We start from the raw sequence: 14,849 nt of genomic DNA, 5'->3' as shown, positions 1-14,849 counted from the left end.
CCCCCCCCCCCCCCCTCTAAATGCCGCGAGCCGTAGGAAATTTGTTTAGTAAATGTTGCGAAACCCGACCTTCGACGAGTAAAGAGGTTTAGGTTTGACTTCTGGCTGAGCCAATATTTTCCGCCACACTCGCTAAAAAAGTTTTCTATAAGGTCCGGGGCATTTGCAGGAGAATATTTAACCCTAGTTTGGCATTCACGGGTCAAATTGACTTAAGCAAAAAACTAAGATCCCATAATTATTGAATCGTGAATTAATACACATAGAAACGTACAATTATTTTCTTAAAGCTTTCGAAATTTTTTCTTCTTTCTATGTAAAATCAATAAAAAGATATTTTCTCATACTTCGAAATATTTATTTGAAAAATAACGATTGCGACAAATTTGCCGAAAAATTGCCTTTTTTGCACATTTAAAATTAGAATATTTGCATATTAGATATATACATTTACAGATATTAAAGTAAGGACGTATCAGAAAATTTACTAGATTTCATAAACTCAGTGTGTATAAATCCATAAACTCAAAGCAATGCTGAAGTAAACAGCAAATAGTAAGTGTGCCGATGAAAGGTTAATGTTAAAAATATCAATCGCAGAATAAAGGGTTGGTTCGACGTGAAAGATGACTGCAACACCCCACATGCATAAAAGTCAGTCCGATATGCGTACTTTACACACCGTCGAACAATTTGATCCTGACGATAAGATTGAAAATTATCGCGCTCAGCGTTCAGTGAGCGACATCTCTTATTAGCCTTTCATTCTTAACTAGTTATTTACCATCAAGGAGCCTTCAGTCTTTCAATATTTCTTTTTCATATCGGAAATCCCACTGTTAAATCGGTTCCAATGCGAAGTAGCAGGAGCGCATGCATAGTAAAAAATTTGGCATTAAAAACGGTCCATTGAAAATTCTTGTTATTTTAGCATATTCACCTTGATAGTATATTACTTTTTACCATCTATAATTAATACCACTTTTTAATAATATTACTTCAATAATATTATTTTTAACGTATTCACTTTGTTAAAATAACACGAAAATTTTAGTGGATTGTTTGTGACGCAATTTTGTTTACTGTGCACGGGCCGTCGATGAGCAATAAGCATGAGACGCCGTGGAAAAAGGTGGCGGCTCTGGAGACGTGCGAAGGGTTCGCGAATCAGTGTCGTGGGAGGTCAAGCATTTTCACACGGCTCGTGGTCAGAGAGTCCGCAATTTCGGCGAGACACGGGATGTAACGCTTGTGCGCACACAGGAGAGAAAAATCGAAACACGGATGCGCGTCGTTTATCGCATGAATATTTAGCCGAGGACTCGGCCCTCGGGGATGGCATGCATGGGTGAGAATGGCCGAGACCTGGATAAGGGCTTTCCCGGCGCTTTCACGCGCCGTTGTCCACCCCGATTTGCGACTCGCTGAATCCACGGCGTACGGTCGTTACGGAACGGCAGGGGAACTCGGTCGAAGCCGGACGAACTGGAGGAAATCCGGGAAGATGGTCCGGTCGAATCGCGACCGTAAAGTCTCTCGCGCCAGGGAGCACGGGACCGGCCGCAGGATCCCGCAGTAAGTAGTCCTTTATGTATGAAGCTCGTAGTATAAATGGACCCGCGGAAATACCGTCGAATCTCCGCTCTCTCTCTCTCTTTCTCTACCCCCTTCTGGAGGAAGGTGAGTGCACGTCGCTCCAGGGCCGGTAAGTCTATTTCTCGTCTGTCTGAACCGTAATGGAAGAAAGCCCGCCGTTCGCCAACTGTTGGCTCACGTGAATCTGATAAGTAATCCCGGAACAAATAATCTCATTACCGTTGTTCAGTAGCCTTTACGAAATTCCCGGGGAAGGGAGGAAGAGAGAGAGAGAGGATCCCGCAATCTGGAGTTTTTTTTATTAGAAACGAAGGAACTATTTATTTCTTTTTCTTCTTCTTCTTGTTCTTTTTCCATGATGCTGAGCGGGTGAAAAGTTCGAAAGCGAAGTTTATCGACCCAGATTTCAGTGGACAGTTAACCCGCAAGTTCGACATTGCGAAACAATAAAACGTTCGCTCGACAATCGCCCGACGACGGCGTTCAGAGGATATCTCAAAAGCTAACCCCAATCGTGACGATAAAAACTCGCCTGCCCACAGCTGCGCGTGCACGCAAATAGATATCTCGATTCTGTCGGTGGCACGTGCAAAAAGGGAAGAGACGAGGAAGATTGAAGGAAGGAGGGCGAAACTACGCATCGCAAATAGACCAGAGCTCGCAGATAGAAAAGACGACGTAACGCAAATCGACAAGACGCAGTTTGCTTTCCGCGCGACAGAGTGTTTCCATTACATCGCTATTTGAAACGATTTAACGTCACACACACCGCGTTTTCACATATATATCGGTAACGTTGTATGCAAGAATAAGAACGATAAGCAAATGAAAGCCAAAGCAAGTGTTGATACGAAATTGATTTCAGCGAGAAGATAAAATTGTTCGGCAGTATCACGTATATGGCCGGGCCATATTTCCGGATTTGCTGCATATGAGTGATACTGTACGTAATAATCATCTCATTTCCACGTCGAACATGATCCTCTTTAATCTGCAATTAATACTAATTAATACCCCATTAATCCGTAAGCAGTTGCATGAGGGTCAAACTGGTCCACATAAACGCATGAATGAACAGAAGTTCTTCCGTTTCATTTTTGTCTGCGATATTGGCGCTTTCAGTAACTTATCTCTACCACTAATCTCCGTATTAATAGTCGGATCTTATATCAAAGATTATTTTGAGTTTAAGAGTCGGATCTTAAATCAAAGACTATTTTGACTATCTTGAGTTCTTCAGATCATTATGTTATGATTCATTTTATTGGTTATAGAAACGTCTGAAGATGAACTTGGACTTTTATACTCTTGGGTTTAACGAGCGTCAATAACACTCGAAAATCTCAGCAATTGTTTTAGTTATTTCTCAAAAAATCACACGCAAATTCTCACGGATTAAATGATCCTCCCGGAACTTGTAGAGATTTATATTGTTAATGCTGCAAGAAATATTGCCTCAGTCAGGAGTCAAATCTGAACTTCCGCACTTACCAGCAGAGCAGGACGCCGCACTAATTCAGCCACCGAAGCTCCGGCAGTATTCAATGCAACGTTCTTATTTGCCCGTCGTTCTTACTCTCTTTGCTTACCTCAGAGCTCTAGTCACAAAGTTGCAAGTCACAAAGCTTTCACACTGCTAACAATATCGCTCCCTATTACGTAGTGCTTCTTGATCCTTATCAAAGGATGACATTGCGTGATCCGTTCAAATTATTTGAATTATTATTATATCCTCATTGTTTTGTTATCCTCATTACTGATTATATTATAATTGCTTCCTTTTATTAATACTTTTTCTCCTTATATTAATTTTTGTATATTATCTATTATTGTATCTATTTTATTGTATTTATTTATTGTTATATTTTATTATTATCGCGGTACATTGTATTATTGTATTATTGGTATATTTATTTATTTTAATATAATTATAATTTCGTCATGTCATCATTATCATTCCACAATTAATTAGGAAGTCAAAGAGAAGCGGACGAGAAACTCGACGCACGAACGGATCTCGGATTCAAGGATCACGGGTGGGCGCAACTTTGCGAGCGGAATTCCCGTTAATCTCTCTCTAAGGTCACTTTGCAGAACGACCTGACTCGGAAAGTATGTAATCGTCGACGACATTCGCGGCCGCTTTGACCGTGTGACGTTATAATGTGCATAACACGCTTTCGCATGTACGTGACGTATCTCTTTATACGACGAGAAAGTAGCGGAGGTGGATGACGCCAGGCGGGAAGACTCCATGCGGTCGATGTCTGCGTTGTTCTGTCCTAGGAAAGAACGCGGTATGCCTTTACGGCAACGAGGAACGTAGATCCGGGGGACGAGCCGCTATTACCCTTCGTCGACCCTGGGGCTGTCCGGAGCTCATCGAGGAAACATCGAGCGGCGCGCATTATCACGTCGGACGGAAAATGAAAAGGGGTTGTCCGATTCGTTCGATGGCGAGCCAGGATGGAATGGGGCGATTTCTCCTCGGAGAGCCGCGGTAGCTCTGAAAAGAACCAAAAGACAGAAAGAGCAGAATAATATTTGGAAAGAGAGAAAGAGAGGGCGAGAGAGTTCTATTTCTCTCGGTCTCTCTTTCTAAATATTATTCTGCTCTTCCTGTCTTCCGACTCTTTTTGGATCTTCCGCGGATCTCTCTTCGGATTCTCCAGTCCGTCCTGTCGCTCGAATTCTGGGCACCGGCCCTACGCTCGCTGACAGCGCAGTAATTTTCCAACATCCTGCGCAGCAGTCCCCATTCGAATAAATCCGAGCGCAAATTCACAGCAATACACACATGCTCATATTCCCCAGACGGAAGTTCGCATTTGCACGGCGAACCGAACTCTCAATTAAAACTACTTCGGTATTAACAATTAAAGCATTAAACGGCGAATAGGAGCGACGCCAAAATGTTTAACGCGATCGCTCTTTATGTACATACCAAACGCGTTTGTAATTAAACGTATTAAAATCGGATTGGAAATTAATGAGAGTATTAATTTAATCGGTAATAATAGTCGGCCGGTCGTTAGCATTAGTCTGACGATTACGCCGAAGAAAAGGCGCAACTACCCTCACAGCACATCAACATCCCAATAAGATTACAGTAACTTTAAAGTATAAGATAGTAACATTTCATGGGGATTAATAAACCCGCCATTAACCTCCCAATAACATAAAAATGTTCATCCAAACTCACTCCATTGAAATACCAGAAATCCTTGTAGGACAACGTGGTATTAATATTCATACAATATGCCAAGGACCTTCTAATATCATTTTTGATAAGGAGCCCTTGCAAAAAGAAACATTGGCCTATTTGAATATTAGCGAAGTATCAATTAAATGTTATTGGTTTCCAATAATTTTCAATCGTTCGTTCTTTGCCAATAGTTGAAAAGTTGAATCTTCTTTTCTTTTTTTTTTCAATAAGAAACCTCGCAGACAATCTACTGAGTTAGTAAGTTAAATTTAATCGAATTTCTGAATAAATAGAAAGTTAATTTTCGAAATACGAAAACGCGCATATCAAATTCAATTATTAATATTAAACCATACGTCATAGTTTCTGTAATATTTCCAGCATACGTGAAATGTGAGATGATTGCGCGTAAGGTTACTGAAATATTGAAACAAGATTCCATTATCCTTCCGACAATATTACAACGTAAGATTATATTGTAAGGTTAATGGTTACATATCAGTAACATTCTCATTAAAATTGTGTAAGATCGTAACCTCTCTATAATCTTAATACGATGTTCGAGTGTTGCGAGGGTAGTGAACACACCCGGTAAGTCTGGTCCGTTATTGTGAAAAATTTTATTTGCATAACACGCCATGTACAGTATACCACAAGTCACACGCCATTGGTGCGCACAAAGGAATTGCACATCACGAACAACTGCGACAAAGGTATATGATCTAATGGAATTTGTATATCGAGGCGACTGCCGGATACGATATGTATAATGTACGGTGTACGTGTTCGCCGACATAGCCCACGTCGGACATATAAATAAAATATAGAAAAATGTGTGTCGCGCGCGGTCCGCTATGGCCCCGCCGTGTGTGCGTGTGTGTGTATGTCAACTCGGAATATATCATCGGTGTGCGCCCCACTAACTCGGCCTTATATCCTAAGCTTCCTACGTATTCTCCGGATTCCCACGGGCCGATCTCCGCCCCGGGGAGGCCCCGCGCGATTTCCGTATTACGTCCTAGTTTCCTCTTATTTATCGAAAATGAATTGAACTTTCCGTTTGTAGTAGAATCCCCGCGGTTATTCACGGTTATTGTCACACATCTTCTTCATCGAACTGGCGCGCGCGAGAAATAGAGAGCGATAAGGAGAAGGTGAGCATTTGCATACGTGTCCGAACGCTCATCTCCCACATTTCGTATTTCCGATACTTTACGTTATATAAAGAATTGAGGTAGTCGTGGCCTTAGAAACTGCAAGAGAAAGAAAGAGAGAGAGGGAGCTATAGAGGGATCGTTTTTACTAGCGAACTTTACTTCGGGCGCTCACCGGCCGGAGCCGCGAAAACCGTTGATCCCCGTGGGAAACGGAAGTGATGAGAGGCGCGCGACACACTCGGTAGCGTTAATTATACATTCGCATCGTACAAAATTTGCTTATTTACTTAGGAACCATATGCTGTTGGCGCGCCCCAGGCGACTCTCGCTTCCGGGAGGATGAACAAACGAATCCCGAAAAGATCATTCGCGAGCCGACCGCATGATTGATTCTTCGTATGTTCGTTCCTATCAACGTTGATTAAATCTTAATCTGAATTTGAGTTCTCGTTTTGACGAGAGTTAAAGCTCGGATTAAGGTCTAGTCAACGTTGGCGGAAGCGAACCATCATCCGACGATGATTTCCGCGAATCCGTTCTCGCCGAATAGAATTGCACAGACAGTAACAACGTTAGTATCAATTCAAGACTCACATTTTTATATATCAAGAATATATAATCTTATAGAAAGATAAAACGCTGTTATGCATGAAATTCTATATAATTCCATTAACAATAGATTTATGTTATTCAAGAATAATTCTCATAAATCGAAGAGAAAAATATTGGATAAAAAGAACGATATCTTCCAAACCAGAAATTGTATCAGTTTAAAGACCGTTTAAAGATACCGTTTTCTTCTGTCCAATATTTTTTCCCTTGAATAAAAATTATTCCGAAATGGCAAGAATATGATATTTTTAATGGAACTATATAGAATGTCTTCATGTATAAGAGCAAGTTTTATCTCCATATAAGATTATATATTCTTGCTTTGTATAAAAATGCGAGTCTTGAATTGACATTAATTTTATTTTCACGCATACATACACGCATACACGCGCGCACCCACTGTTCCCGTCTCGTAAAAACCGCCATTACAAAAATGACTCCTCACGCCGCGGTGTGGGGATTGCAGAAGGCAAATATTTCCTATAAAAATTCACTCGCCGAATACACACACACACACATTCCAGATTACAATCTCTCTTCCGTCGGAATAAGTGCAGAAATTTTCTGTAATCTTCCGCGTCTCCTTCGGAAGCGTAAGTCGAGAGGGCTCGATTTATCCCCCGGTCGCGTACAGATGGGAAAAAAATCCCCCGGGACGCTTCGTCGCGCACGTGTAAAGGTCCTCGTCGGCGAAAGAGAAGAAAAAGAAATCCCCACATACGCGTGCTTGAACTCCCCACGCTCTCGAGCCGCGGGATCTCGTTCGAGAACAAAGCGACCCGCGACCGTCCCGTTCCAATCGTCGCTCTTCGCCCCCGAGAAACGCCCCCGCCACACGCGCGCTCACCACCCCGATAGACCCATTGCAGAGCTCCTTGTAGACGGACGCGGCTATCACGCCGTGCCTCTGGCTGCTACTGTCCAAGAACTTCAACCCGTCGCACGTGGAGGACAACTTCCGCTGGCCGATGCAGCCGGCGTCGACGCTGCGCCTCTCCTGCAACCTGCCACCTTGACCGCGTGCAGCACGACGATGATCGCCGGTCGTGCCGACGTCCGCGGCGACGGTGCACGATCTGTCGACGAGGTTGTTCCTGCCACCGGTGGCCTGGTAGATCGCTCGATCTCGCGCTCGCAAGTGTCGTTGCGCCGGCAACGGCATCGTCTGGTTCAGGTAGTCGCGGATGGTCTGTTGATGGTGGCTGACGTACGACGACTCCGGGTTGCTGAGGTAACCGCCGTTCATGGTCCTGACAAAGTGCCGAGTGACGTTGCTGGGCAACGCCGAGGCCGTCGACGTGACCATCGCTGCTTGAGACTGCCCTTGGGATTGTTGCTGATCCTGGTGGCCGGCATCGTCCTGGGCCGCGGCAATTCGCGAGACGAAGGGTCGCTGAGCAAGTTGGTAATGTTGATGATGCTGTTGCTATTGGCAAGCCCTTCGCAGCTTGACGCGAGGTGCTGATGCCGCTAATTGATTCGATCTGCCTCCGGCGCCGTACTGAAATTGGAACATCCAGCGGGGGAACATCAAGCGCGGTGAAATCGTGATCGCGGCAACATGTATACGGAAACAGACAGATAGAGGGAAATAAAAAGAGAGAGAGAGAGAGAGAGAAGCGTGTACGTAGATTGCGACCTTGATGTGCGGCAATTAACGGGTTTACTCGTGAAAAGAGAGCAAATGCGGGTGAGCGGGTGACACGGATTATTTACGGTATAATAGCGCGCATTTAGCGAGAAGATCCGAGCCTGCGAACATCATCAGTGACATTCATCGCACGTCCGCTCGAGCGGCTCGTTTTTCTCGCTGGAAATGCGACGCTGATAAGACTATTTGCGTATCTCGAAGCCGTCCAAGTAAATATTTGCCGCGGAGTATTAGAATAATTATCTTACTTGAATTAGCTGAATATTGTTTGAATGTGACATTTTTTTCCTTCCAATGTGCTACATTCGAGTGATCGCTCCAATATTCCTTATATAAATATGATAAATATTTACTTGAATGTGGCAGTTTTTCTTTCAGTGTACTTAAAAAGGGCTAGGCGATATAATAATTGCGAACAAAAATATATAATGGCTCGTTAAAGTAGAAATAATCGCATGCATGAGTACGCAATAAGCAAGTCTGGTTGACAGCGTTACGTGCAACACACAGATACGTCAACATCATTTTAAAACTGAAAAAAAGCTCGATTTTTGTGACTACATTGGCATAGTGACATAATTATAGTTAGAAAAGTCTTTTTTTGCAGTGGGTGCTGTTAGATAGTGGTAGTGGTAATAATCTAAAATATTTATTGCTGCTACTATATATATATATTATTTTGTTAGAACGACGAAGAAAATATATTTCGCGAAAATGATTATGTATAATTTTAATGAGATTAGCTATTTTTATGTATTCTGATACTTATAGATTTGATGTGGGAACCCAGAAACGATGTTGAACGAAATTGTGACTAATTTGGATAGCATATCTATCAATGTCGTACACTACCACTGTGTTTCCATCTGGATAATGCGATCATAACTTTTTATATAAGCGCGCTTGAGCTTGAAAAGAGAAGGAAAAGAGAGAGAGAGAGAGAGTGTGTGTCAGCGTCAGATATGAGACAAGTCTACGTACAGTCAGATACAGTCGTACACGAGATAAATATGACAAACTGCATCGCCAACCTCTCTCACCCTCCATCCATCTCATTCTCTCTTCATTCTTACACGACGGAAGCCGAGGGAGCATTTACATTTAACCTCGCGATAATAACGCAATGTCGGAAAGGTCTCCGGCGTTTCCGTACTTGCGCGTCGCAAATTAACGCGACGACGCGACATTTCGCGACGATGCTCACGCGTTCTCAAAAATTCGCGTTGCGAAAATTGACCGCACATCGCCGCTTGATGTCCGTTTACCTTCGCGAATTGCAAACGACGAGTAGTAACCCGTCGCCTTGTTACATACTCAACACATTCGTTTATCAATCACACGCGTGCAACGCAACGATCTCTCACGAGAGATCAGTCCCACATGTGCAACGGCAAAATTTTCTTCCACGTCCATATTATCAATCAGTCTGTTTTACACAATTATGTAATAAAAATACGAGGTGTTTGTTAGGGGAGTTTTCCATATAAACCCTGCAGATTTATTCTGTAACTTTTAACGATATTGTGGTAAAGAGTTACGAAACAAACTTACTGGTAGCGAACGTGTTAAATTCGAAGTAGCTTACAGCGATGAAATTTATTCAAAATACATCCCGTATCCTAATGAATTTGATACCTTAATCAAGAATATTATATTAAAACACTAAACCTAAGATTTCGGTTTACTTGTTCCGGTTAAACTGAATTTAACTTTTCCTCGATGAAACCCTGATATTCTTGAAAAGAGAACAAATTCTTCTTTTGACTATAACAAGTTTTCTAATTATGATGAGTGTATTTCTCATTTATGATGAGTGTATTTTAACACTATTGTCAAGAAAACATTCTTTGTTCAACATAACCATTATTTAAAAAAGAAAATAAACTGAGTAATTGCTTTTCTTCGCGGTAAAATAATATTTTTTTCCGTGCAGACAAGTATCTCTCACAATGTGTCGCGCATTTACGTGTGACGCTGATTTCTGATGAGAGATCGGTCACACATGACACAGTAACGAACGTGTTAACATTTTTCGTTAGGCGTTGTTGCGGAGTTAACCATTTACTCGCGAGCGAATGGTCAAACGTGGCTGTGAACTGGCGTGGATAAATTAGAGATGCATGCTCATACAGTACACCTATATTTGTGCACGTGTGTGTATGCGTGAGTTGCACGGATGAGTGGTTACAGTATCTAAACGCAAATCCCACGCGACACGTAGCCTGCAATAACAGAATCCACCATTTACCTTCCTACTATAATGCGAGCCGCAATGAGAAAAGCGGCCGGCAAAGAGAGCGCACAGCCGGAGAAAAAGGGAGAATTAAACCAGAAAACCAGTGTTACGCTCACCATTGCCATCTGATCCGATTGTATGGACCGCTGAGAGTTGGACAATTTAAGCTGTTGCTGCTGCTGCTGTTGCTGCTGCTGATTAAGGTAGTAACAGCTTTTCGCCGCTGCGGCAGGTAAGCTTCCCAGACTGCCGTTCGTTAGATTGCACGTGTACTGTGTCGCTACCGTTCTTAACTACCGATTGATCGCAAATATGCGGGCATTAATAATTATTATAGAATAGATGAAATTAGTTATTAAACTGTTAGTAAAATAGAGATCAGAATATTCATTAGAATACGTAGAGAAAAGATTTCCTTTGATAAGATTTCTTTAATTGAAACAAATTTGTCTTTTGGAATGGAGCAAATAAACGAATGTTTGATCCAACAAACAGGATTGTTTGATTTCTCAAGCAATATATCTTTACGTTAAATAATACGTGCCTCATATGTTTATTCTAGTGAAACAACATTTTCATTCAAACAAAATGGTGTTTGGTATTGTTTATATTAAATAAACTTAAGTCAAACAAACATGTATGCTAAATCTAAAGAAAGAGTTTTTCTCTGTTGTCTTTGTAGATGAATCTAGTTTTTGACATCACAGGCGCGTTACAAAATATAGAATGACTATATTTATCCCATTTTACTCTCCAAATTTCTTGGAGTTAAGTTTTATATTGGAGTTAAGTTTTATTCGGAAAATAGAGCGACAACCGAATCACTCGAACTCGATTGATCTTTCGCTCATACAAAGTGAACCCTTCACTTTGAATCGTCGAATGAATATTTCCACTTGTAACTGAAAAATGGATCTGATGTTTTCCACCGTCACGGGAACAATTCACTCCAATCGATTGAAACATTCACTCGTACGGAGTCAGAGTCCATTCTGAGCTTGAGTGAAATATTCACTCTTGCGATCCCGAGTGGCTGTATTTTCATTATCGCTTCGAATGAAAATACCACCACTTTTCACTCGTGTTGAGCGAGATTCCACTCTGAGAAATTTCGAAAGAGCGTATATTAATAGAACTCTACGTTATATCGCGTTGATGAAAATAGGCATGAAAAAAAATTGGAACAAATTGTATCGGCATGTAGCTCTGATTGCTTTTAATTAAACAGCTATTGATGTCTCCCGAAGGACTTCGTTGAGCACGAATTGATGCGAAGAGTTCACTAAATAATCAGTGATGGAAGGACAATGCTGGATAAAACGCTGGGAATTTGGGATTTATACGTCTGAAGTGAGAGGGAAGAGGACATTTCGCGACGGAGGCTTCACATATCGACCGGGACACTCGCGCACCGGTGTGACGCGCGAAATTACACAAGTGGGCGTTTATTCCCCGAGGTTGATTGTGAGAATCAGAGCGATACGTTTACTTAGATTCCTAGCCGGAAAACCCTGTTTGCTTTTGCCGAAAACTTCCGAATCGCGTGGGCGTTTAGAAGAAGAAAACGTATTACCGCCGTAAGCGGACTCCGTTCGAAGTTGAATCTAACAAACGTGCGCGATCGTAGCTCTGTAGTTGAAGCGAAGACTCGAAGTTGAAGAAGACGTCATTGTTACGAGACCCTTACCATTCTGCCGAGAATTCGTTAAAGCTTCCTGCATCGGCGTCTCTGCGGAAGCATTAATTATTCGCGTTTGAGTAACGCGCACGGTACCGTCGCCTTGAGGCGGTCTGATCGTCTTCTTATTTGGCAATGAGCAACACGCTGGAAAGAAACAAGAAATATAAAAACAAGGTAACTGGAAAACAACCGAGTAAAGAGAACCGGTGGTCTGTTCTTCTTAGCTGAGCTTAGCTGGTTGTTCAAGAAATTTATATTGAAACACATGAAACATATGTACGAGATTCTCACGCTTCGGTCTGCGTAAAATTTTTCGAACTGGTGTAGCCAGTTCATCTAAAAAGAAAAGACCACGAGTTTCTTCAACGTGAGTTCTTTTCGACAAACCGCGATCGGGTGAAATTCAGCAAAAATCAGGTCGGATTAACAATCCGACGTAGGAATTGCGAAATTCCACAATTTAGCCAACGCGGTAATAGCTTAACGAAACTGAAATGTTGTATATATAATACAGATGTTTTGCCAATTGTTAAAAGGTTGATTTAATATATATAAGAAAATGTCATCTTTAGTTGCGAATATCTCAGCTTACAATCATTTTCTAATTGCGCCAACGATTATCATATTGAAATCTGTATACAGTGCAAGTTCCAGCGAATTCTTAGGAAAACCCATTTTACAAGCTACAACTACCTTAATAATGTTACGTGGGTGAGAAACTTTTTACTCGTCCGGCACGTAACTTACCGGCGATCGCGTCGCCTTGGCGCCGGTGGCTTCTTTTCTGATGCTCCCGGACAGTCGTCGCAGTCTGGACCTTGTCCTGCGAGACAATCGTCGACCCGACGGAAATAGTTATCGCACGTACCAGACGATACATGCAAACGCAAAACGTACATTCCCCGATAATTATCACCTGAATACATCTCCGTCATCATCGTTTGAAAGTAAAGCTCGAAAATGAGCGGGGGATGCCTTTGACAGTAAATTGCAATGTACCTGCGCGCGGCGTACACGTGCGTACACACACGCGTCCGTACAGAATGCGGAATTAAATTCTCCGATGAGTTTGTGAAATTCGGATAAAATTGCTGTCTGACACTTAGCTGTCCCATATATGCGTCAAAAGCGCTAATTCTGCGGAGCCCTTATACGCCGCGTGAAACAATAATCGCGTGCCCGCGAGTAAATATGCTCACATGTTTTTGCGCTTGCGATGCTTATCATCCATCATCGCGTAGAGCTTATTTCTGTATTTGTCGACCGAGAGCTGCACATCGTCGCTCAGCAGTGGCACCACCGCTGGTGCCCTTCTCCGGCTCGTTTCCCCGCCTGTGAAAACTGTCAAAACGAGGGAGTTCCTCTAATTAAATGTCTATTTGCCGGGCCGGCCATTAAGCGCGCGCGTCGCTACGCTCTCAGTCTCGACGGGCTGCTCCTTCGAGCGCCGCGCGTAAGTTGTTTGTTCTCTCGACTTGATTAAATAAACGAGCTGCGCGACGCGCGAGCGCTGCAGACGAATACCCGAAGCGCCAAATTTTCCTCCAGCCGTAAAGAGCACCCGGGGAAATCCAATGGAAAGAGACGCATCCGCGTTTCGCCTTCTCCTGCGCGCGCCGCGAACATCCGAAGGATGAAACTCCGAGTCGTTCCGCGGTAAACTCTTTCGTTGCGCGCTATCGGAAATCGATAGATTCCGCGTGTGACCGCCACGCAAATGATTCTTCGGTAAAGGATAATAAAGGTTCGGCGAATTTTTGCCTCTCGCTTCGCGAGCCACCGACCGCGCGTCCTCGTCGGGATGATAGATATGAGAGAGGACGCGTGTAACGCGGAATAGAATAATGAACGGGACAGCGGTTCTTTGTGGCGTGCATGGATGGAAAGCCGCGTCGAAATTTTACATCTCTGGAGAAACGATGGTTGCCTATGCGTTTCGCAGGAGGGTGAGGATGTCGTAAAGGTGTTTCCCGCTATTAGGCCGTCCAGACGGCGGCAGACAAGCGTCCGTCAATCCTTAGTGTTAACACTTAGGACCGTATTCTGTACTCTCTTTTACCAATGTGCCTCTAAACTAGCTTAAGAACCATCTGATTGGCTGAAAAGCCACGTTTAAGGTACTTTTGTCGACAAAAAGGAATTTGGAATACAGATCTTAGACTGTCCCGTCCCCATAAGTAAACAACTTTAAATCGATCTTTTGAAACATTCATTTCATGTGGATTTTATCAATATTTTGATGTAATATTTTATAGATGCTTTAGAATTATTAATTGATGATATAATGTACCTAAATATGAAAATTATAGTGTAGAAATATTATTTTTAATGTTTGGGTCAAGTATTGTTAACACTAACGTTGTAAACAACATTAAGAACTACATATTTGCAAATGTTACATGTTATAAAATATTATGGTGATAACGTTGTGCTAATGATTTCTTGCTTACGAGGTGGGTAACGTTTTTAATAATTATTATTTATTATTTCTTTAATTGAAGCTAATAATTGCAGTATCTAAATATATTGAAAAAGCTATGTGTAAATGAAAACCGACCAGAGGTATTTATTTCCTATCTTCTTATATATATTCCATATGTTATCCAATTTAAATATACCCTTGAGAAACTAATATTATAACAACCGATTATGGATTGTTTTCCAAAATATCATGAAAATTTGCAAATTTGATCGTTAACATTATCGTCGAT

The 14,849-nt window shown here is 42.2% G+C and overlaps 2 protein-coding genes across 5 annotated transcripts in view; one reads left to right on the top strand and one right to left on the bottom strand.

Annotated features, from left to right (window-relative positions):
• The window catches only part of LOC106750306 (orexin receptor type 1-like), a 55,033-nt gene extending 50,970 nt beyond the window's left edge, over window positions 1-4,063 (top strand). The window contains exon 8 of the mRNA XM_014630565.1: window positions 3,883-4,063. Coding sequence (XP_014486051.1) covers window positions 3,883-4,026 — 144 coding nt within the window. The 3' untranslated portion in view covers window positions 4,027-4,063. The remainder of the gene's footprint in view (window positions 1-3,882) is intronic.
• A 2,829-nt stretch (window positions 4,064-6,892) lies between these two features.
• Window positions 6,893-14,298, bottom strand: LOC106750304. 4 transcript variants are annotated; one of them, XR_001374930.1, is made up of 5 exons: window positions 13,338-14,298; window positions 12,886-12,961; window positions 12,145-12,282; window positions 10,574-10,750; window positions 6,893-8,071 (listed from the first exon to the last, which is right to left on the bottom strand). XR_001374930.1 is itself a non-coding variant. In XM_014630557.1 (4 exons), exon 4 carries the CDS (start codon window positions 7,874-7,876, stop codon window positions 7,184-7,186), a length of 693 nt encoding a protein of 230 aa, XP_014486043.1. In that variant the 5' UTR covers window positions 7,877-8,071; window positions 10,574-10,750; window positions 12,145-12,282; window positions 12,886-14,298; the 3' UTR covers window positions 6,893-7,183. The 4 variants fall into 4 exon arrangements, 3 of the variants coding, with proteins under 3 accessions (XP_014486043.1, XP_014486044.1, XP_014486045.1); XM_014630557.1 differs by having other exon boundaries at window positions 12,886-14,298; XM_014630558.1 differs by having other exon boundaries at window positions 12,145-12,961.
• Window positions 14,299-14,849: the final 551 nt, after the last annotated feature.

Source organism: Dinoponera quadriceps, unplaced genomic scaffold (assembly GCF_001313825.1).
Source record: "Dinoponera quadriceps isolate SergipeBrazil2010 unplaced genomic scaffold, ASM131382v1 scaffold5335, whole genome shotgun sequence".
Lineage (NCBI taxonomy): Eukaryota > Metazoa > Arthropoda > Insecta > Hymenoptera > Formicidae > Dinoponera > Dinoponera quadriceps.
Note: the sequence above shows the minus strand (reverse complement) of the source record. Positions and strands in the feature narration are given on the sequence as shown.